Source organism: Geotrypetes seraphini, chromosome 10 (assembly GCF_902459505.1).
Source record: "Geotrypetes seraphini chromosome 10, aGeoSer1.1, whole genome shotgun sequence".
NCBI classification, from domain to species: Eukaryota; Metazoa; Chordata; class Amphibia; order Gymnophiona; family Dermophiidae; genus Geotrypetes; species Geotrypetes seraphini.
The window spans coordinates 68,344,934-68,369,323 of NC_047093.1; the positions used below are offsets into that span (position 1 = coordinate 68,344,934).

General features: G+C 42.1%; 1 protein-coding gene across 1 annotated transcript in view; it reads right to left on the reverse strand.

Moving 5' to 3' along the window:
• Positions 1-24,390, reverse strand: part of RALGPS1 (Ral GEF with PH domain and SH3 binding motif 1) — a 643,064-nt gene that overhangs the window by 54,412 nt on the left and 564,262 nt on the right. The window contains 1 exon segment of the mRNA XM_033960779.1: positions 7,216-7,267. Coding sequence (XP_033816670.1) covers positions 7,216-7,267 — 52 coding nt within the window.

The following is a 24,390-nucleotide window of genomic DNA, read 5'->3' on the forward strand; positions in this document are numbered from 1 at the left end:
CACAGTCCAATTTAAGTGGTGTTTTCTAGAGTAGGCTTTTCCAAACAGAGAATCCGGACCCCCCCCTCCAATTCTGACCAGCCAGTTCTGCCCCCAGGACCACCCCTTGCCCCCTCGACCTGCACGTGCAATGACAGATGGCATTCGCGCATGCACTGGTGTGACACGATAATGTCATACAGTCATCGCGTTGCATCCGCGCATGCACAAATGCCGTCCCGACATCGCTCATTGTCGGAAGCTTTTCAAAACCAGGACAAAATGCTGGGTTTTGAAAAGCCGTCCGGAACCCCAGACATGTTCTCAAAAGGAAAACATGTCTAGGGAAATCCTATTCTAGAGCATATTCTATTTCTGATCTGGTATCTACTAATATGACAATTTATAATTTACTTCGCATTAACCTCCACTTGCTATATATGGTACCCACATTTAGGTCCAAGATGGGTATACAATTTGAGTCACCAGCCCGTAACTATCAATAATTAGGTGCTAGCAATCAATTACTGAAGTTAATTGGCACACCTTAATATTTGTGCACACCTCTGGCTGTGCACTATTTTATAAGGCACGGTGCCGAACTCTACTAATGCTTATTTCAAAAGAGGGCATGGCCATGGGAGTGCTAGGAGTGTTCCAAAAAGCTGTGCACACAGAGGAGCACTTTCGATGGGACGTCAAAGTCTGAGTTTGGATGCTTTGGAAAAGATGTCCAGAAATCCAGTAGAGAAAATGTCCATTCTCAAAAGAGCAAGACATCTATCTTTTTTTTTTTTTTTATGACCAATGTAGATGTTTTGATCCTTAGTACATCTTTTTTGGCCATTCTCAAATATAAATACAGCCACATGAAAAAAACGCACAAAAAGTTTTCCTCTAGGCAACCTGCATTCTTAGTAAACTGTTCAGCTGAGCATAGCAGAGAGGCTCTTCTAAGAAGTACTGTTGTGAATTTCACATTAAAAGTTCCAGGTACAGATGTCACTATGGGCTCCTTTTACTAAGGCGCATTAGGGCCTTAATGCGTGGAAGAGCGCGTGCTAAAATGCTGCGCATGCTAGCCGTTACCGCTTCCTCTCGAGCAGGCAGTAGTTTTTTGACTAGCGCGCGTTAATCCGGTGCGTGAGCTAAAAACGCTAGCGCACCTTCGTAAAAGGAGCCCTATATCTTACTTATATTGTACAGTGAGCCCTCCAAAACCCACTCAAAACTTACTGTACCCATCTGTACACCACAACAATAGCCCTTATGCCTGCAGGTGTCACCTTATTGTAGGTACAGCAGGTTTATGAGGGCTCAACATACAATATAAGCACGATATGATGACATCAGCACCTGGAACTTGAAGGAATATCTGAGAGGCAACAGAGTGTGTGCAAGGTGGTTTTAGGACCAGAACCGGACCAGGTCCGTTTCAGAATTTTTATTGTGAAATTCACTACAGCAACCTCTGCTCTCCGGGCTCAAATCTGTGTTAACATCTGAAGCTGCTTGGGCTGAGAACTTTTCAGCACACCCCCTCGTAATACAGGCTAGAATATACTTTTTTTTTTTTTTTTACATCTTTGGGTGATGGGAGGGGGGTCAGTGACCATTGGGAGAGTAAAGGGCTTTAATCCCTCCAGTGGTCATCAGGTCAGTTTGGGCACCTTTTTAGCATTTAGATGCTTTTAAAACAGGCCTAGCTCCAAACGTCTAATAAAAAGCCCAAGATCTTTTCTTAAAGGTTTGATTATGCCTGACGAGCATCCAAGTCCTAAGCCCGCCGAAAACACGCCTCCTTAAGATTTGGATGCCATGGAGACAAAACAACCAGAAAGGCGTCTAGAAAGTCTGTTTTGAGAATGCTCACTTGGACGTTTTGACTAGTAAGACGTCCAAGTGCTGTCTTTTGGACGTCTATCTTTTTTGAAAATGAGCCCCAAAGTTATAGAGTAAAGCCTCGGTGTGCCTAATTTAGCCATCAGCTTTACACCAGGTTTTAGCAGGTGTAAGTTTGGCACCTAAAGGTAGGCATGGGAATTGGTGCTAAGCACGATTCTATAAAGGGCGCAAGCTCTTTATAGAATCACGCTTAGCGCTGATTTGTTTTCAGCATCCAATTTTGAGTGCCACTTACTGAATCTGGTCCTAAATGTCTTCACAACGCATCTTTTCAGTTTTATAGAGCATACAACATTTTTGTCTTTAACTTGGAAAATAGTTTATGAATAGGATATGGCTTGGGCATATCACAGGCCATGTACTACCTACTGCTGCACTGTACCATAGTTATGTTGCAAAACACAGGCCGCTGCACTCCCGGGAACAAGGGGTCAAGCAACTGCACCACTTAAGAGCTGCAAATAAGTCTGGTTTATGGGATGCGTTTCATTAACATTCTATAATCCAAAAAATGGGAAAAGACATGAACTTATACAAAAAGCAGCAAACTTGCAGAATGTCTTTAACTGTTCATCTCCAGCAACTCAAATAGCAAAAGCAACTTTTTAAACAAACGGCCTCAAAAGTCATAGACCAGTGTATGACCCTAGGTGCAGTCGGTTCCTATAAGGGGTCCATTTTAGAATCATAGGCCAGCTCTGGGAAATAGACCTAAGGTTAAAAAAAAATTCCCCGATGAGGGAGAAAAAACAGGTTAGCCTTTGAATTTTGATTTTTGGATTTTTTTCATCAAACACTTTGGGTGGATTACAATTGTTGGTGATGGAAGATGGAAAAGCCTGGATGATTATCAGACCGACGATGTTGAGATAAGCGTTTGCATGCAGTTTCATTGAATCTCACAAGTACTGTGATACTGTTCACCTTCAGTAACTAAATCTGAGCATAATAAGTAGCTCAGTTTTCTGGCCTATGGGTTTTTCTCCCTCTTTGGGGAGCTTTTTGTTTTTTTTTTACCTTATGTCTATTTCCCAGAACTGGCCTTTGCAACATGGGCCTCTTATAGGAGCCGACTGCATTTGGGGACTAGTGCTGCCCGATTCAGGAAAAAATATTTCGATTCAGCCAATTGAATCGATTTTTCAATTTGATTTTCCTGCCCAATTGGGTGGTTTTTCCAAACATCCTGGTGGGTTTATTTTATAGCCTCTTCACCCCTTTTGCCCTCTCCTACCCACACTGGCCCTTTGATGTAAACAAAATAAACAAACAAAAAAGACTTTTCTTCTCTCTGTTAAATCCTAGCTCACGTTTGCGGTCTAATACCAGCTCATGCAGAATACAAGTTTCAAATCTGACACATTGTAATCACAAAACAAAATAAAATTATTTTTTCTACTTTTTGTTGTCTGGTCATTTTTCAAATCATGTTGGTCCCAGGCTCTGCAACAAACGTCTTCTGATAACTCACTTGCCAGGGTCTCTTGCCCATTTGTCATTTTCTTCTTTTTCCGTGGTAACCATCCATCTTCCATCTCTGTCCTCCCTTTCCATTTCCCTTCCCTCCTCCGAAGGTCTGGCATCTTTCTTTTTTTTCGTCTCTATTCCCGAAGCTGCAGCGATGGACCCCCACCATCTCCAGATCAACCATCTCTCCTTTTCTCAACTACCCTTTCATCCAGCATCAATCCCTCCTTCCCCACCAGCTCTCCCTTTCTCTTTCTAACTACCCTCCTATCCACCCTTACACCATCCCTTGTGTCCAACTTCTCTCCCTTTCTGTTCCTTCCCTTCCTAAATCCCATTGCCCACCATCTCTCCCTCTCCTGTTTTTAGATCCATTATTTCTTCTATCCCTCTCCCCCCATCTCCCTTCTCCATGATCTCCCCAAGTACATCTCCCCTCCCCCTCCACCAAGTTTCAAGTTTCAAGTTTATTTAAGCTTTTGATGGATCGCCTATTAAAATTGCTAGGCGATGTACATAGTCTAAGTAAAGTAATCAAAGCAACTAAGACATTAACAATATAATTTCATTTAAAACGTACATGAGGGGTAAGGAAAGGAATTAAAAGTTACAATATTGGGTATGTTAAGAAAGGAAGGGAAAAAACAAGAGGGAGGGGTGCAAAATACCAGAGCACAATTTATAGAGAGTTATTACAGTAGGTAAAAGGTTTCAAGAATGAAAAGCATCTTTAAATAAATAGGTTTTTAAAAGTTTTTTAAATGTTACAATATCATGTTCTGTTCTAATGTACTGGGGGAGGGCATTCCACCATTGTGGTCCCGCCACTGTAAACATATCTAATCTTCTAGTCCCTATGATTTTTAAAGAAGGTACTGAAAGTAAGTTTTGATCTGATGATCGCAGAGAGCGTTGAGTTTTATATGGGATCAGTGATCTAGAAATGAATTGTGGTTCACTGGATGCTAATGTCTTGAAAATAAGAAGCATTATTTTAAACAATATCCTGTGACCAATTGGTAGCCAATGAGCATCTATTAATAGTGGGGATATGTGGTCAAATTTTTTTGCGTTGTAAATTAATTTTATGGCCGTATTCTGAATTATCTGTAATCTCCTTTTTTCTTTTTGTGTAATGTTTATAAATAGGGCATTACAATAATCTATTTTTGATATTATAAAGGAATGGATTAATATCTTTAATGAGGATAAACTAAGAAATTTGGCAATTGACCTAATCTGGCGTAATTTGAAGAAACAGTTTTTAACGGTGAGTGAGATGTGTTCGTGATAGGTTAATTTGTCATCTATAAGTACACCAAGAATTTTGACTGAGGATACCAAATTGAGTGGGATGTTATTAAGATTGAACGGTTTTGAGAGTGTTATGTCTTTTTTCCAGTTGAATAACATGGATTTTGTCTTATTAATGTTTAAAGCTAATTTATTTGAGTTAAGCCAATTTTGTATTTGTTCTAGTTTTTGATTAATACAAGAGATTTCTGTGATATTTTCCGGATCCAAGGGATGAATAAGTTGAATGTTGTCTGCGTATGAAAATGGAATAAAGCCTATAGCCTGACAGATCTCTAATAATGGTGAGAGGAAGATGTTAAATAGTAAAGGGGACAGAATAGATCCTTGAGGTATTCCAAATGATGAAGTATAAGAAGTGGAATCCTCATTATTGAATCTAACAAAAGAAGTTCGGTTAGTGAGATATGAATTAAGCCATGCTAAAACTCTCTCATTTATTCCTTTTTCTTCAAGTCTTTCTAAAAGCAAATCATGGTCTATGGTGTCGAAGGCAGCAGAAATGTCTAAAGAGAAAAGAATGACTGATTTGTGATGGTCTAGGTAATATTGGATATTTGAGGTTAGGCCTAAAATATTCAGTGTTGTGAAATTTTCTGAATCCTGTTTGATTAGGATGTAGAGCATTTGTTTTTTCAATGAAGTCGGAAAGTTGATTAAAAATCAGTTTTTCTGTTAGTTTTGCGATAAATGGTATGTTTGCTATCGGGCGGTAATTAGATAATTCATTGATGCTGATTTTATGATTTTTGAGGATAGGGGTGATGGAAGCAATCTTCCATTGCGGTGGGACTGTAGAAGTAAGTAAGCTATTCTGAATGAGTGACAATATGAATGGGCCAAAATGTGAGAAGTGTTTTTTCAAATAAAAAGGTGGAATTATTTCGGATCGGGAGCTTTTTATATTTACTTGTTGAAATAAGGATTCAATATCTTGGAGCGAAGGGATTTTGAAATTTGAGCATTTTGCTGTCGGAATGAGTTCAGATTGATCAGTGGTTTTGAAGTTGGTTAATGTATTTTGAGAGAATGAATTGCGAATATTAATTACCATCTTCCCCCTTCACCAAGTTCACCTCTCCTGTCCATCTTCTCCCCATCTCTTCCTCTCCAGTCCTCCAACTCCCCCAAGTCCATTTCTCCCTCTCCCCCAAGCCCATCTCTACCCTTCCACCAAGTTCATCTCTACCATCCATCTTCTCCCCATCTCTCTCTCTTGTCCACCAACTCTCCCATCTCCCCTCTATAATCTCCCTCAAGTCCATCTCCCCCCCACCATCCATCTTCTCCCCATCTCTCCTCCAGTCCACCAACTCGCCGAAGTCCATCTCCCTTCTCCCCCCATCTACCTTTATTTTGACGTTACAATATGTTGCTAGTGGTGGTAGTTATTTAACGATCCACTCCTGCCACCACTCCTTGTGTCTTCTTTCCACTGCGGCCCACCCTCAGTGAAAACTTCCTGTTTCCGTTTGGGCGGCCGAATGGAGAGAACACGCCCGGAGTAGTGTCAGGGTAGTGATCGCATTCACTACCGCCGCTTTTGCCTTGCCAGGGAGGAGAAATACTTCCGGCTGGGAAGGAGAGAGCCTTGCTGCCGTCGATCTGCATGCAGAAACCCGTTTGGGCTTTCCCTCTGCCACCGGAGTCCTTGCTTCTGATGTAACTTCCAGTTTTGCAAAACCGGAAATTACATTAGATGGAAGGACTCCAGTGGCAGAGGGAAAGCCCTAACGGGTCACTAGCAAGGGGGCCGACAAAATGGTAAGTTCAATTTTTTTCCCAAAACAAATCAATTTGAATCGATTCACCCGAAGTGAATCAATGAATCAATTCGAATTGTGAATCGGGCAGCACTATTGAGGACATATACTGGCCTATGACTTGTGAGGTCATTTGTTTAAAAAGTTGCTTTTGCTCTTTGAGCCGCTGGAGATAAACAGTTAAGGACGTTCTGCAAGTTTGTTGCTTTTTCATTAACATTCAAGAGATGAATTTTAATATATTAGTTAGCCCCAGACACTTGAAGGCTCTCAAGGATTATAGCTGTTGAACCTTAATCATAAGTGTACATGGGTTAGTGTAATGATTTTTTGGGGAATTTAAATATCTTCCATGTCATGCTGGAATTTTTTAAATTGGAAATTAGATGAGGATGATGAAAGCATACACCGCAACCATAGCACTTGGTCCCATTGATGGGATCATCTATTAATATCAAAGGGGTATCTGGATCTTATACTTGGGTCTGTGAAGGCTGCAAACAGTCTGCTTTTTCAAAGTAACCAAAATTGTTTTGCAAATACTTTGCAGGAATATTCATTGAGGACATCCTGAAAACCAGTTCTCTTTACGGCCCTCCAGGATGGGTAACAAAAAACGTATAACATTTTGTAAAATATATTCTTGGTGCTGTACTCTCTAGTTTATTAGAACTGACTGATTAAATCATGAAACAGTTGTCATGTAGCGCATTAACCAAAATCACCCTATTCTGTCCTGGCTCCTAATGCATAATCACCAAAGAGATCTAAACATGCTTGGACCCACCTTTCAAGTCCTGAAGACATCTCCTCACTAAATTCTGAGCTTTCACTACTGCCTGGTTAAAAACAAAAACACATATTGTTACTGGTAAGGCATTTCACTATTAGGGTAATTTTTAAAGCCATTCATACACATAAAATAGAGGTTTATCTGCAGAAGTTACTTGTTTAAAATTATCCAGAGAATAATTAGATAAAGCATGCATGTGGAGGAAGGTAAGTAGGTCCCTATTTAGGCACTATTTTAAAAAGACATAGTATCCCCTGGATTCTATTTCTGCTCCCAGTGCATCTGCATGCAGAAATTAATTAGTTAATGAGTCATCAATCAATAACTAGAGTTTATTTATTTATTTTGGATTTACTATACTGCCTTTAACTGCAATAGCACAGCAAGGCAGTACACAATCTACTGATAAAAAAACAGAAAAATACATCATAATTTCCAGATAGGATAGCACCATTCACATTAGATTGAAAACAGAGACAAGCAGAATGGATAACAATAGGACGAAGGAGAGTAATAGGGGTTCAGGAACTGGCAACAGACCAAGCCTGGAGGACTACTTGATCAGTGTGAAAACGATTGTTCAAATAACCATGTTTCAGCTGCTATTTTAAAGTTTTATAAAGAAGCCTCCACCCGAATAGATGAAGGTAGTGCTTTCCACAGTGCTGGATCTATGAAGAAAAAGGCACAGGGCTAGATGCACTAAACACGGTCGGTAAGACCGTTCAATGCTCAAACAAGTTTGCATGGAAATGATTTGCATGGAGGTTCGCCATAATCTCTGTTCGATCCTGTCTGATCGATCGCTGTGAGGGTGACTCTCACACATGTGCAAAATGGTCCAGTTGATCCAGCGACAATGTATACATGCGCTAGATTTGCTACGTTAGACTCCTCCGTTGCAGCTAGTCCTCCCTCCTTCAGTTGCTGTCATTGAGTCCTCTTCCTAAAAGGGAAAGGGCAGCCTGCATAAATCAGAGCCTACAACCGCCATCCATAATGTTGACCGTTGGAGCACAAAGCACACACAGTTAACAAACGCTGGTACTTAGCGCACTTTAAAATAGTACAGTGAGGGCAATCTCTTGATTGAAGAGAGGTAGCAGCAGACGACGCAAATGCAGGACATAAATGAAGGGGATGCTGTAAAAATTTCTGGCCCAGCTTGTACATATTTTAATCACAATTTTAATTGTGAACCACAATTTTAGCCTTCTCTCATTGGTTCCATCTTTTTGCTGCCCTCTCTTATATTTTACGCTGTTAACAGGTACTCATTAGACGCGCCTTCAACACGCATATAACACACGTGTATGTCCATGCTATTGTAAAAACTGTATTTATAGTATCAATGCTATAAATATTATATTAATTTCTGTGCTTGACCAGTCGCTTTTTTCGAATCACTAAAAGCGACAACTATCTTTTGTGCATTGCAAAGTGTTGTTACAGCACCAATCACTTGGCTACTTTACACCACTACTGAAGCTCAGGTATTGTAACACCGTTACTAAAGGTCAGGTTCTATAACATCTTTACTGAAGCTCATGCAAACCGCTCAGAATTGACTCCCCAGTTATTAGTAGCAGTATAGAAGCTTCCAAGTTTCTTTATTCTTTGATATACCGTTTATCAAACTGATATCTAAACGACTTACAATGGAATCAATATAAAAAGTTAAAAATTAAAAATAAACAAATCATAAAATTAAAATAATAATAATAATAATGGCATGGTAAATAATAAAGGAGGAAACATGATGGACTAACATATTGGAAACAAGAAGGAAGAAGGCCTTCCTGATGCGGCTGGAGCTTGTCGGGGCTGGGCTGGAAGCTGAACTGGGAGTGTGTGGAGCAGTGGTTGAAGCTACAGCCTCAGCACCCTGGGGTGTTCCCTCTAAGCTGAGCAGGTGTCCTCCAGCTGCATTGCTACCACTAGGGGGTGGAATATTTTCAGTCGCTAAGGACAGGTATGTTCCCTGGAGTCCTGCAGAACTTGCATGTCCCTCACAATTGAAAAATGTGACAGTAAAACAGCACCCTCTATTGGTGAGACTGTGGGTGGAGGACTCCTGCTCAGCTTAGAGGGAACAGTGCCGGGTTCAAACCCCGCGCTGCTCCTTGTGACCCTGAGCAAGTCACTTAATCCTCCATAGCCCAAAGTGTGTTAGATAGATTATGAGCCCACCGGGACAGATAGGGAAAATGGTTGAGTACCTGATTGTAAAACTACTTAGATAACCTTGATAGGCGGTATATAAAATCCTAATAAAACTTGAAACTTGACTACCAGAGCTACGGAGTAGAAAGCATTTTGCAGAATGTACTTAGTTTCACAGAAAGATCAATGGCTGGAAATATAAATTCTCAAAGTAGTACAAGATATTGTGTGGCTCCTTGCTCAATTTCAGGAACAACAGTAAAAATATTAATATTGACAAAAAATATATCGACTCTTGCAGCCTATTCCTTATTACCATCTACAGCTTTGGTATTCACTCCCAATTCTTAAAGGCCGCCAATTGGCACATTTTTCAGGACATTCTTAATGAGAGAGATCTGCATGCCTACTTCCTCCATTGCATGCAAATTTATTTTGTGCACATTTATTGGGGGCATCCTGAAAACCTGACTTGTTGGCAGCCCCGAGGACTGGGAGTAAATACTACTGGTCTATAGAATTAAAATACATCTCTAAAAATGAAAATCATAGGAATGTAGGGAACTTGCTTTGTATGCTCCGGCCAGTTTGTTTCCCTTGGTTCAGCTTTGGGACCAGTTTTCTAAAGATTTTACATAAGCATTTCTCCATACTTTTAAATGCAAATATGGGCAGGGGCAAGGGAAGACCCCATTAAGAATGTGCCCTATACTCAGAATTTTTAAAGAGAAATGTCAGGCAAATTTTCCTCAGAGAATTTGAACATTACTCTTTGGAGTGTAACCTTAAAATAATTTCTACAGGTGAGATCATACTCTACTTGTGCAAATTATGCTTTTATAAATTGCCTGTCCAATATGCCTTTCATGCATATAGCCTATATGTGCAGAAGTTTATAAAATCTGAGTGGAGGTGCTTCTAGAGACAGGGTTGGGGAAGGGTTTTCACTTATATGCACACTTTTACAAACGTGTGCTTATGTAGATATATTAATCCATAAAATTTATGTGTGCTAAATGAAATGAATAATCTCTCTGGTGTGGAAGTATACATATACTTTCAATTTGAAAATTCAGCAAAGCCCGCCTAGACAAAATTATGCTCATACTTGATAATAAAATTATCCCTTTTAGTGAACCATGTGGTGAAAGGTCAAAAACGCGCAAGACAATCGCGCGCAGACAAAATCGCGCAGACAAATCAGCGCTAAGACAATTCAGCGCAAGACAACTAAGCGCCAAGACAATTCAGCGTAAGACATTTGCGCGCTAGACAATTGAGCGCAGCGACAACTCAGCGCAAGACAATTTCGCGCAAGATAACTCAGCGCCATGACAATTCAGCGCGCCACTAGAGGCCGCTTGCCAATCAAAGGACATGCGCACGTACAGCACGTGAACACGTCATCACGTCAACGCGTGGTCAGTATGATTCCCTTGACTCTTTGCGTTTTCAATATAAGTCATGTGAATGCATTTTTGTTACCATGGTTATGTTATCTCATGATATGTATTCTCCGAACAGCATTTAAATACAAGTCACATGAATGCATTTTCGTTACTATGGTTACGTTTTCACTTGCGCTCATTATACTAAAACTCGTCAATTGCGCGAAAAAGTACTATAACTTTAATATGATGACACACGTCATCATTATGCACTAATGGAGACATGCTGATGTCATCATGCGTTTGAACACATACGCGCCATGCTAACGCTAATTGTGTTTCAATCAAGTATTACAAAACTATATACTATAAAATTCACACATACTCAATTAATATGCGCATTTCATCACTACAGTGAAGTAAAATCTGTTTGACGATTAACCATATCACACGTGTTTTAGATAACCAATAGCAGCGCTGAAAAGGGGAAATCTCACGATATTTAACACACCATCGGTCATGTGACTGGTATATAAGCTTTGCAAAAACGTCATAGATTCACAGAGAAGATGGCATCCTATGCAGGTTTCCGTGGGCGGAAGCCCAACTTCTCCGAGCGTGAAGTACTCATATTAACTGAGTACTTCACGCTCAATGCGAAACTGCTTTTCCCCGTTAAGGTGAAAAGACGAAATATAGGTGAAATGGACAGGGCCTGGGGTAAACTGGTGCACCTTTTCAATGCACACGCTATAACAACGCGCTCCGTAAGTATTTATCAAATACATGTTGTTCATAGATAATTGCGCGCTGACAAATTGGCGCGGAGAAATTTTTTTGTTTTTTTGCGCGGAAGGCAAAAATGGATATGCATCTCATGAAATCGCACACTGCGTCATCATGCATCTGCCGAAAAATTGCGCAGTTGATAATGTTGTCTCTCATTTACTTATTTGAGTTAAATAGCTGTATTCCAGTCGTGTTTTCAGAATTTCAACAATGAATATGCTTGGAATCTATTTCTATGCACTGCTTTCAATACAAATTCATTGGTGAAATCCTGAAACCCGGACAACTGAAGTTGCCTACCCTTGCTTTAACATATCCCATATATATATCATGGCTCACTCATGTCTCTCCATTATATAATAGGTTGAAGATTTGAAGAAAAAAGCCCGAGAGCTTAGGCTCCATCACCCTGCATGGGTGCGGGCTTTAAGAAGAAATCTGGACAACACCCCAGGTATGTTACAGTAAAATATCGGGTGGGTATAAGGTGTGCAGTCATAATATCTGTGTTGATTAATCATGTATTTTAAACATTAACAGTTCTTCATATACTTCAGACATTACATGCATTTATGTCTTCAGATGCGAGTGAGGAGGAAGAGGAGGAGGAGGATCAGGAGGAGGAGGAGGAGGAAGAGGAAGAGGAAGACACCCCAATCCCTGACCGGCCGTTTCTTCTCCCCCGCAGACGCCCCACTTCCCAATCCCCTTCCACTTCTGCCGAGTCCCGTCCAACGTCCCAACCCCCTTCCACCTCCGCCCAGCCCCGTCCAACGTCCCAACCCCTTTCCACCTCCACCCAGCCCCGTCCAACGTCCCAACCCCCTTCCACCTCCGCCCAGTCTCATCCCACTTCTCCCCACCGACGCCCTAGACCACCCTCTAGAATACCCCTAAGAAAACGCCCCAAACCCTGCCCTGCCCCTTCATTCCCAATGCCCAGTTCCCCCTCCCTTCCACCCCCTAAACCCCAGTTCTGCCTTCAACTTTTCCCTGAAATTCGACCCTCTGTCATCACCTCTCATCCAGCCCTCCCACGTACCTCCATGAGTACTGCCTCAACCCCCATCCTGGACAGATTTAGTGACCTCTCTGTCCAGTCCGGTAAGTGTTCAGATATTTTGATTATGTAATTTTTTTATTTTAAAATCTTTTATTCATTTTTACAACGTACATCAAGTGTACAATTAATAAACACATTTAAGATTTAAGACATCACTTGAATTTTCTTAATATAATATCAAATGCTTAGGTTTATTCATATGTAGCAAAAAGAACCAAGTTTGTCTCATAGATGCTTCCACTGTACACTTTATCTGCCAAGACCATGCTGACTACGTAATTGTCTTTTCAATGTCCACCTGCTTTTCATGCTCTTTTTCATTGCAGATATATTGGCATCCCCCTCCTCTTCCCCGCCTATGTCAACATTCCCCCTCCCCATTCAAAGCCCCAACCGTTGTTCCACCTGTTTTGCCCCCCTCCGACCCTCCACCAGAGATTGGGGGACCAACCCTGCACCGGCCACCACCCCTGTTGTAGCGACCACTATTGTGGCTCACGCTGCCACAAACAGAGATCCTCCGCCCAGTTCTGTAACAGCGGAGGACATTTACACGGCGGTGGTTACCATCTTAGCATGGGTGGAGAACATTAACGACTGTGCTGAGGAGTCCGTCCGACACATCCGTGACGTGACAGGGGCACTACAGGTGTTGCTTGAAGCACTTCGTGGTGCCCCTCCCACCCCGTGAATGGCTCCTGCTGTTACCGAGGGAGCTGCACCCTCTTGTCACCACTCCTCCCTCCCCTTCTTCCCCCCGCCTCACTCCCTCCCCCTCCTGCCCTCAGCCCTCCCAGAAAAAAAACAAAAAAATGACAAAAAAACTCCCTCCCCTTCTTCCCCCCCTGCCTCACTCCCTCCCCCTCCTGCCCTCAGCCCTCCCAGAAAAAAAACAAAAAAATGACAAAAAAACTCCCTCCCCTTCTTCCCCCCTTTTCATCCACCCCCCTCCACACTCCCACCCCTTCACATCCGTTCCCAACTTACCCACCCCACTCCACCTACAGTCTCCAGCTTCATGACTCGCCTGCCTCCTACCGTCTCGTGGGATCTTCAGTCCTCCTGTGAGTGGCTCTCTCTCCCTCAGCCTCCCTCACCCTCCCTCCCTCTCTCTCTCCTCCCTGACTGCAGTGTTTTCTTTGCCCTCCAGCCTCCTGTGTCGCAGCAGCTGTGACTACAACTTCACAATTGAATTCTCCAGCTTCATGACTCGCCTGCCTCCTACTGTCTCGTGGGATCTTCAGTCCTCCTGTGAGTGGCTCTCTCTCCCTCAGCCTCCCTCACCCTCCCTCCCTCTCTCTCTCCTCCCTGACTGCAGTGTTTTCTTTGCCCTCCAGCCTCCTGTGTCGCAGCAGCAGTGACTACAACTTCACAATTGAATTCTCCAGCTTCATGACTCGCATGCCTCCTACCGTCTCGTGGGATCTTCAGTCCTCCTGTGAGTGGCTCTCTCTCCCTCAGCCTCCGTCACCCTCCCTCCCTCCCTCTCTCTCTCCTCCCTGACTGCAGTGTTTTCTTTGCCCTCCAGCCTCCTGTGTCGCAGCAGCTGTGACTACAACTTCACAATTGAATTCTCCAGCTTCATGACTCGCCTGCCTCCTACCGTCTCAGCTCCCATGTCTGCACTTGGCTTGCCAGCTCTCCTTTGATGATCAGAAAAATGTGACATCATATCTATGATACTTTTAAAAAGACATTTTAATATACAGTTTATTGAAAATAAAGGACAACTGCGTACAGGATAAATGCAAAACCTTATCAAACATAACTTTTAATTTACATGGCTGTGTCAACTAGGTAGAATTTGTAATGCTACAAGATTGACAGCTTATCTTGTTTAGAGATGTTCTTAATAGAGTAGAACACTTATCATTCTTAATCCTTTAAGTATAAATGAAATGAAATGCATAGACGTGATATGTTAACATCTTTCACATTGTGCACACACAATGTCATAGATGTATAAGGTGTACACCTGGCATAATTTTAGTCACCCATCTCCCTGTATGCCTCTTGTGAGGAGATGCGCATTTAGTTTGCTTTAAATCCAGAAGTACTTACCATTAATAAAACAGGGGCACTGGTCTCCTGAAGTAATAGCATGTATTTAATACGTACTTCCTGAGTGCATTGAACAGGTGCGCCAGTTTGCCCCAGGCCCAGTCCATTTCACCTATATTTCTAACTTTCCTCTTGATGGGGAATAGCAGTTTAGCATTGAGCGACATGTACTCAGTTAATCAGAGTACTTCACGCTTGGAGAATTTGTGTTTGTGCACACAAAATCCATAATAGGAAGCCATCTTCTCTGTGAATCTATGACATTTTTGCAAAGTACTCAGTTAATCTAAGTACTTCCTGAGTGCAGTGTCAAAACACTAGTATTGAACAGGTGCGCCAGTTTGCCCCAGGCCCAGTCCATTTCACCTATATTTCTAACTTTCCTCTTGATGGGGAATAGCAGTTTAGCATTGAGCGACATGTACTCAGTTAATCAGAGTACTTCACGCTTGGAGAATTTGTGTTTGTGCACACAAAATCCATAATAGGAAGCCATCTTCTCTGTGAATCTATGACATTTTTGCAAAGTACTCAGTTAATCTAAGTACCTCACCACCAACCACCCCTGTTTCAGCAACCACTATTGTGGCTCACACTGCACACAGACACACACACACACTGACTGAATGAGAACCAGAGTCAGTTTTCTCCACACTATGTCCATTTTTCAAATGTTCCTGTGCTTGATGGGGGAACAATACTTTAGCATTGAACAAAAGTACTCTATATGGACTAGATTTATGTATGTATTTCTATATATGATCTTTTAAAGTTCATAGTCTTTTACATCCTCCAGTTCAAACACTGACTCTCAAGCATACAAAATACTTCTCTTTCTGTGAATTTATGCTTTCGCCCTCATCATCATCCTATTTTTAGACCATGTAATTGTCTTTTCAATTTCAAACTTCTTATAATGAGCTTTATCATTCAATGTTATTATTTGCTGTTCACATCATGTTTACTTGTGTTCAATAATACTTACTTTGCATTTAACTTTGCCCTGGGAGACCTATGCTCACTGTATTATGCTTTCTTCAATAATACAGTTACCCAGAAATAAAAGCATTATAATACAACTATTGATTGATTCCAGAATTTATTTTACACTCACAAACTCCAATGACATTATGAACTTTTAATGACTTATAATGACTAAGGTTGCCATTTAACAAATTGGTTATTATTCTCTTTTAACATATTAAGACACTTCATAAACTTAATAACTAGAAGACTGCAAACAAATTGTGGACAGTTTTGTTTGGTTTTTATTCGGGGGGGGGGGGGGGGGTTCAGTGAAGCTTGTCTTTAATCTTTGGAATCTGTTGGACCTGAAGACAACTGAGCGTGAAGACGACAGAGCGTGAAGACACTTTTATTGTAAGTTTGAAAATGAATAACAATTTAAACAAACAAAGAAAAAGAGATAATGACCTTCATAAACACTTAAAACATATATTCTGTCATGTAAAGATCATTAAGCGAATTCAGCTTTACAAAATTTTGAGAATTCATAAAACAAACATATCATGCAAAACAAACACAAATAAATGATTACTTAGAAATAATGAAACTTAGCATTTGACAGATGGATCGGATGAATAGACACTGCAGGCATCAGACTATGGGCATTTCATTATGACCCCAATGCAAACACCCACTATGTCCATTTACCTTCCACTATTACAGATCTCACATTCCCTTATGAATGTGTCTGGTAACGGGACAAAAACACCTGGGTCAAAAACTGAGAACTATCCCAAAATCTGCAGCCTGGAACTGGGTAACCTGGCCACCCTGTTACTTTGATTTATTAAACTCTTGTTCAAATATGAGAATGACACAGGAACTAAATTTCACCATCCTGTCCCTATGAGTTATGTTGCTGTCCTTGTCCCTCTCCCATTCCTATCATCTCTGCTTTAACAGTGTCAGGTCAAGACCACGCCAGGACAAAGGCCGCGCGCAGACAACTGAGCTCAGCGCAGTGGCACCTGAGTTGTCTTGCGCTCAGTTGCTGGCGCTGAGTTGTCTTGCGCTGAGTTGTCTTGCGCTGAGTTGTCTTGCGCTGAGTTGCTGGCGCTCAGTTGTCTTGCGCTCAGTTGCTGGCACTCAGTTGTCTTGCGCTGAGTTGTCTTGCGCTGAGTTGTCTTGCGCTGAGTTGTCTTGCGCTGAGTTGTCTTGCGCTGAGTTGTCTTGCGCTCAGTTGCTGGCGCTCAGTTGCTGGCGCTCAGTTGTCTTGCGCTCAGTTGTCTTGCGCTCAGTTGCTGGCGCTCAGTTGCTGGCGCTCAGTTGCTGGCGCTCAGTTGTCTTGCGCTCAGTTGTCCCGCTCGTGCACATTTCGGTAAATAAGTTCCGCTCAATTGTCTTGCGCTCAAATGTCTCACGCTCGGTTGTCTTTGCGCTCACTTGTCTTAACGCTCTATTGTCTTCCGCTCATTTGTCTTGCGCTCAGTTGTCTCGCGCCCAGTTGTCTGCGTGATTTTGTCCGCGCGCGATTGTCTTGCGCGCAATTGTCTATGAACCGAACCATGTAGACCACTGAAATGTTGTAGATTTCTCTGTAGGCCTTTGACCAGACTCATCAAATTGCATGAAGCATTTTACCAGTTTTTTCTATGTGTCAAGGCCTAATTTGACTTGTTTTGATACGTGGACTTTAAAAATCCATGCCCTTCTTTTTTTTTTTTTTTAGTTCAAAAAGTTTTATTGATTTTATAAAAGATGAAATACAAAGCCAACAATATGCGTGCTCCAACAAGGAGCACATTATAACAATGTCATTAACAAATGTGAAGTGCATCCACAGTGGAATAATAGTCATAAATGATTGAATGCATCAGAAATAAAATAGAAGTTGAGAAGACATTAGTTCAGGAAAAGGAAATAAGACATAATAGGTGCTAAGTTCTAACAATGTACCAGAGTAATCAGTTTAAATGATCCAAGCATAAAATAAAGAAATTGACATAAACAATATTAAATGAAACATGGTAAAACCGGAGAGGTGCCTGAAATTAAAAGACTAAGGGTGAGGCAAGATACAAATTATACTAATGAGTGCAGTAGTCAAGAGTCTGATTTACAATATTCAAGCAAGGGGGACCAAATTTTTGCATAAGAGGACATGGAATTATTGCGTTCAGCAAAATGACATTCATATTTCACGAGGAGACAAATTGAGTTCCAGCATTGATTGACATGTAATTTAGTGGAATCTTTCCAATTGTGGAGAATAGGATGCGTTTTCCTTTGACTTATTGTTTAATCCATGCCCTTCTAAGTTCTTTCATGTGATACTATTAGGATACGTGGAAGGCATTTTCAATATGATGTCCAAATTCAAATTTAGACATTTTATAGAACACACACAAAAATCCAGTACCTTCAAAACTGAAAGACGTCTATCTTGTTTTTTCAAAAATGAATGTGTTTGTGCTCAGTGTGTCTATCTTTTTTGAACCATTTATGAAAGAAAACTCCCCCCAAACAAAACCACATCCAAAACAAAAACACACAGAACAATCCATTGGGATGTAGGAGGGGGCCAGCATTCTTAGTAGACTGGCCACAAAGACATCCCAGAAAAGCAGTGGGGCACAATAGGGGGCACTGCAGTGAACTTCATATAAAAAGTCCCAGGTACTCATCTCACTATAGCCCCCCTATATTATATAGTGAGCACTCCAAAAAAAAACCTATATTGTATGGTGAACACTCCAAACTTTACACCACAGAAATAGCCCTTATGCCTGCAGGTCACACCTATATGTGGGTACATTGGGGTTAAGATGGGGTTTTGGGAGGCTCACATGTCCCACAGTAAGGGTAGTGGTTAGAGTAGAGTATGGACCTGAATCCCCATCTCTATGGTTGACTACACTGCCCACCAGGCTACTCCACAAACCTGCTTGCTTCTCTATTAGCACTGGTCATAACATCTGAAGCTGTCAAATGGGCAGGTATGCACTGTTTCATTTACGTCTTGAGGAGTGTGAGGAATGTGTGTGTTAGTGACCATTGGAAGAGTGTGTGTGTATATGTGGGGGAGAAATAGCCTAATGGTTAGAGAAATAGGTTGAGTCAGGGAAAAATCAATAACATCAGGAATCACATCAGACGTAGTTCCAGTACCTCATTTACCTTGGAAGAAAATAATTTCAACTCTTTCTCTGCTACCTGCTCAAACTTCTCGCTACCATCTCTTTCTGAAATCCAACGTATCATGCAATCACTCAACTCCAGAGGCTCCAACTCAGAATCTATTCCCCATTCATCCTAAAATGTTATTTCTCCTTTTTTGGTCCTTATATCCTCAAACTCATCTACAAAAGTCTTATTACAGCCTGTTTGCCTACTGTCTGGAAACATTCTACTATCCATCCCATCATCAAAAATGCCAAAGAAAGCCCCAAGAATTGCTCTAATTACAGACCCATCGCCAACCTTCCATTTTTAGCAAAATTAACTGAAAAAATTGTGTATAACCAACTCTCTAACTTTGGGGACAAAACTCAAATACTACACCCTAACCAAATAGGTTTCCGCAAGAACCATTCTACGGAAAACTCTCTCTTAGGTCTCACAACTACTATTCGATACTATCACAATCAGCACAAATCAGATATTCTTACTTCTTTGGACCTCGCCGCGGCATTCGATACCATAGACCATCAGCTCTTACTTCATAGACTCACCTCAATTGGTATCACTAACCAGTATCTTGAATGATTTAGATCAGGGGTGTCCAACCTTTTGGCTTACCTAGGCCGCATTGGCCGAAAAAAAATGTTTCTGGGGCCACACAAACGCTGCAGTAAGTCAGAAGAGGGAGCCGGCAAGAAGGTAAACACCCGGGGGCAGCAGAGGAAAACACTGCATCTCCCTCAACCGGGGCCACACAAAATACTTCACGGGGCCACATGAGGCTCTCGGGCCGAAGGTTGGACATCCCTGGTTTAGATCTTACTTCCCCTGTAGGACTTCCACCTCTTCCTCAGTTCAAAATAATTTTGGCATCCCACAGGGTTCCATTCTATCCCCACTTCTTTTTAACATTTACCTTGCACCATTACTAACTCTCTGCCAGTCCACTGGCTTCTCAATTTTTGCCTATGCTGATGACTTACAAATTCTTCATACCATTGATCCTCCCAATGTTGATGACATCAGCTCTATCAATGCTAAGCTAATAAGAATCAGAGATTGGTTAAACGTCAACATGCTTTCTCTCAGCCTCACGAAAACTAACTGTGTTCTCTTCCCATGGAAAGAGAACCTTCAACTTGTAACTCTGCTGTCCATCGAAAATATCCTGATCGAGTCTATTTCTGCTATTAAACTCTTATCGATAATAAACTCACTTATTGCCTTCAAATCAGTGCTCTTGTTAAAAATTGCTTCTACAAACTTAGGGCTTCTTTTACGAAGGTGTGCTAGCGTTTTTAGCGCACGCACAAGATTAGCACACGCTATAGCGTGCGCTAGCCAAAAAAACTACCACCTGCTTATAAGGAGGCGGTAGCGGCTAGCGCATGCGCTAAAACCGCTAGCGCACCTTTGTAAAAGGAGCCCTTAGATTGATACGGTCCTTAGCCCCTCTCTTAGATTCTCACTCTCCTAATATTCTGATCCATTCCCTTGTTATTTCCAAAATCGACTACTGTAATTCACTATATAAAGATTTATGTCAAAAAGAAATTAGACTCCAAAACATCGCTAATAAAATCATTACAAATTCAAAAAAATACGATCACTTCACTCCCCTATTAAAGAAAGCCCACTGGCGCCCTATCCTCCATCAGATTACATATAAAATTGCATTGTTAACATTTGAAACTGAAAAATCAATGAACCTGCCTTTATAGATAGACTTCTTATTCCTTATGATCCTCCCAGAGCCCTCAGGTTCACCTCTCAACATACTCTCTTTGTCCCCTCACTAAAAAAGTTATCGGTACCTAGCGTGCTTCTATTTTCTCAGTCACAGCACCCACGATCTGGAACGCCCTTTCATCTTATATCAGAGCAGAACAAAACATAGACAAATTGAAGGGTAGTTTAATGTGCTTTCTTTTTAAAGATACTTTTTAAAGATACTTCCTGCTTTTTTTTTTTTTTTTAATGCCTCTTACCTTCATCCCCATCCCCTCCCCCCTTGTTTTTTTCCCTTTTTTTTTTTTTTCTCCTTTCTTTACAAAATTGTAGTTCTCCCCCTTGTTTTCTAACCTATCCTATGTCTAGTTTGTTATGGTCTACATTGTCTTATTTATTATTTGGTATCAGTCCTCCTCCATATTTTATTTTTAACGTTTTATTTTACTGTACAATGCTTTGAATTTTATGATTAGCGTTTCTTCAAATTTTAATAAAACTATGAAACTATGAATCTGGTTCAAATTCTACTGCACCTACTTGTGATCTTGGACAGGCCACTGTACTCTCCATTGCCTCTGATACAATACTCAGGTTGTAAGTCCTCCAGGGACATAAAAATGCCCGCTGTACCTGAATGTATATCACTTCAGTGGCTTTCAGGATTGCTGGCAGTACATAAGAAGGCTGTGTTACCGTATATACTCAAATATAAACTGAGATATATGGGCCAAAAAAAGTGACCCAATAATGGGGGTCTCAGTTTATATTTGGCTCAGCGCTACCCGCCCCTCCTAAATCTGTTGCAGGCCTCTGTTGGGCCTGCCATAAAACCTGGTGGGCCAGTGGTGAGCCGGGACAGGAGGGATTCCTATTGTTTCTTGCTCCAGCTAATTTTAACAATTTTTCTCTCTTGCCCCCTCCCCCCATATACCTATTAAATCCCTGGTGGTCCAGCAGTGGGCTGAGCCAGGAGGGATCCCTTCTGTCATCTGCCCCAACCGACTTTAAACAACTTTTATCTCCTTTCCACCACCCACCCACCCACTGTACCTGCTAAACCCCTGGTGGTCCAGCAGTGGGTTAGGACAGGAGGGATCCCTCCCACCTCCTGCCTCAGCTGACTCTAAGATGTTTTACCTCCCTCTCCCCTCCCTCATGTACCTTTTCCAATCCTTGGTGGTCCAGCGGTGAACTGCCACAAGAACAACCTTTCTTTGCTCCGGCTTGTCCAAAGCCGCTACCTGATTGGTTGCTGCAAGTTCTCTGCTCGCTGCTGGACAACCAGGACTTACGGCAGGCCCGGTGTTGGCCTGAAATGCATCAGGAGGGAGGGGGGACAGGGTAAAGAACCTGGCAGGGCTAGGTGTAGAGACCAGCAGTGTAGGGGAAGGACTGGATGCAAAGCCTGGCAGGGAGGGAGGGGGCTGGGTGCAGAGGCAGGCAGGGCAGGTGAGGAAATAAGGGAGGGGGCTGGATGCAGAGCCTGGCAGAATAGGGAGGGAGGGGGAACAGGGTGCAGAGCCTGGCAGAGTGGAAGAGGGGTTGGGTGTAGAGCCTGACAGGGCATGAGAGGGATGAGGGGGTAGTGGCTGGGTGCAGAGCCTGGCAGGGCAGGGCACTGCACTTGAATATTAACCTCCCGGTTTATATTCAAGTTAATCTTTTTTCCTCCTTTTTTTTTTTGGGGGGGGGGTGAAGATTACCTCATTTATATTCAAGTATATACAGTACATGCTTATACTACATAGATTGCTCAGACTGCAGAAGTTGCTTTTGGACTCAAGCTTTATTGAGTAATCTAAAATAGTATGACTATATCTTTTCCTGTCAAGAAAAGACAGGCTGATGTGGTCCTGGGTCTATCATTTTCCCTGATAAAAGAAGCACTTTAGCTTCTTGCTTGCTTTGGGGTAGAACCAGGATTGACTCAGATGTGGAGTTCAAATGGTCATTCAAACTTTACGGAATAGGCCACTGGTAGCATGTATTCTTGCATTGCAGGCCAGTCTCTCCCAGCTCTGTGACCGCTGGCACAAGTTTACTAAACAGAACCATATGTCTAAGACGATCATGCCAGAAAGTCTGGAAAACTATTTTGAACGGAAAATATTAAAAAGTTGAGTGCGTACACATGTGAGTTTGAATTCATTAGAGAGAATACTGACCACCATACATTCACATTGAATGCCAAATGGCATGTTCGGTCTTCTCTAGAAACAAAGTGAATAATGTCTGAAAAAAGAGTGCTTTTAAGAATTTCCTAATCCTATACACAAGAAGCCAGACTTAGGGCCTCTTCTATCAAACTGCGCTAGCAGTTTTTAGCGCAGAGCCACCTTGGCCCACGCTGCTCCCAATGCTCAAAAAAACTCTATGAACATCAGGAGCAGCACGGGCCATTCAGCGCGGCTCACCACACTACAAACTGCTAGCACAGTTTGATAGAAGAGGCCTTAAGGATATGCTCTGTTGGTGCCTATCCTATGAACAAAAGTAGGTGCCTACCTTCATTCACAGAATACTATTGTAACAGTCAGTGGCGTAGAGAGGGTAGGAGGCACCCACGGACCCTTCTCTCCACCCCCACACCACATTCACGTCCTCTCTTCCCACCCCCGTACCTCTTTAAATCTTGGCAATTATGATGCTTGCGCTGGATTTCCCTCTGATATCACTTCCTGGCCCAATGACCCGGAAGTGGTTTCAGAGGTAGCCAGGCTAGTGCAAGCAGCAGTCCATTGTAGTTGCTCATGCCGGTGAAGATTTTAAAGAGGTATGGGGGTCGGGGAAGCGAGAGCGCAAGCTTGGTGTGGGGGAGTGGAGAGGTTCCAGCGCCCCCATCAAGATGGTGCCCAGGATGATCTGCTCCCCCACCCCTTACTACATCATTAGTAACAGTATATTTTAGATGCCTCCTTACACTAGCCTTAGAGCTGGTGTAAATGCTAATGCCACTATTGCTAAAAAAAAAAAAAAGGTAAATTATCATATTCTATGCATTTAATTGTGGGCCATACACATGCTCTACCCCAGGCTATGCCCATCCCCAAATTAAACACCCTCACATTTAAGGTGTCAAGTTATAGAATAGTAATACCCTTGCTTCTATCTGAAAAAAAAATCCTCCCTCAAGAAATTTAAAGTAGCTCTTATGACATGGCTATTCACGCAAGCCTTTTCACCTACTTAGCATAGGAATATAGATTCTCAAAGTAACCAGACCTCCCACGCAAAATTATTATGCACAACCTCCTGCCTCTTACCCCACTTTGGCCTAGATGCATTTTTGTATATTGTTGGAAAAGTGTCAATTCTTATTTGTTATATGTGGTTGTGGGTTGTTATTCACTTTACCAATAAAAATGATTTCAAGTAAAGATACCAAATGGATCACTGTTGGCTGATTCTCTGGCCAATTCTGGCTGAATGATCAATGCTCTACCAAGTTTGCATGCAAATAATTTGCACAGAGGTGCAAATCATTTGCATGCAAACCCGACTTATCTATCGCTCAGTGAGCGATTGACACATGCGCAGAGCCCCAACAGCAGTGACAGGGGAAGCAGCCTCTTGTCACTGCTGTTAGGGATTTTTTTTTAATGGCACAGATGTACGTGTATTATACAAGCACAATCTGCCCTATTAAAAAAAAAAAAGAAAAAAACCCCACGCTGATGGCCCTTCCCATCAACCCTCCATGAAATAGCAATGTGACCCTCCCTATGGCATCAAAAATGGCTCCATGCCCTCACCCAGACCTGGACCCCCTGCGACACCCCAACCCGACTATCCCCTCCTCTCTTCCTCCCTCCCCCCCAAAAAGTAAAA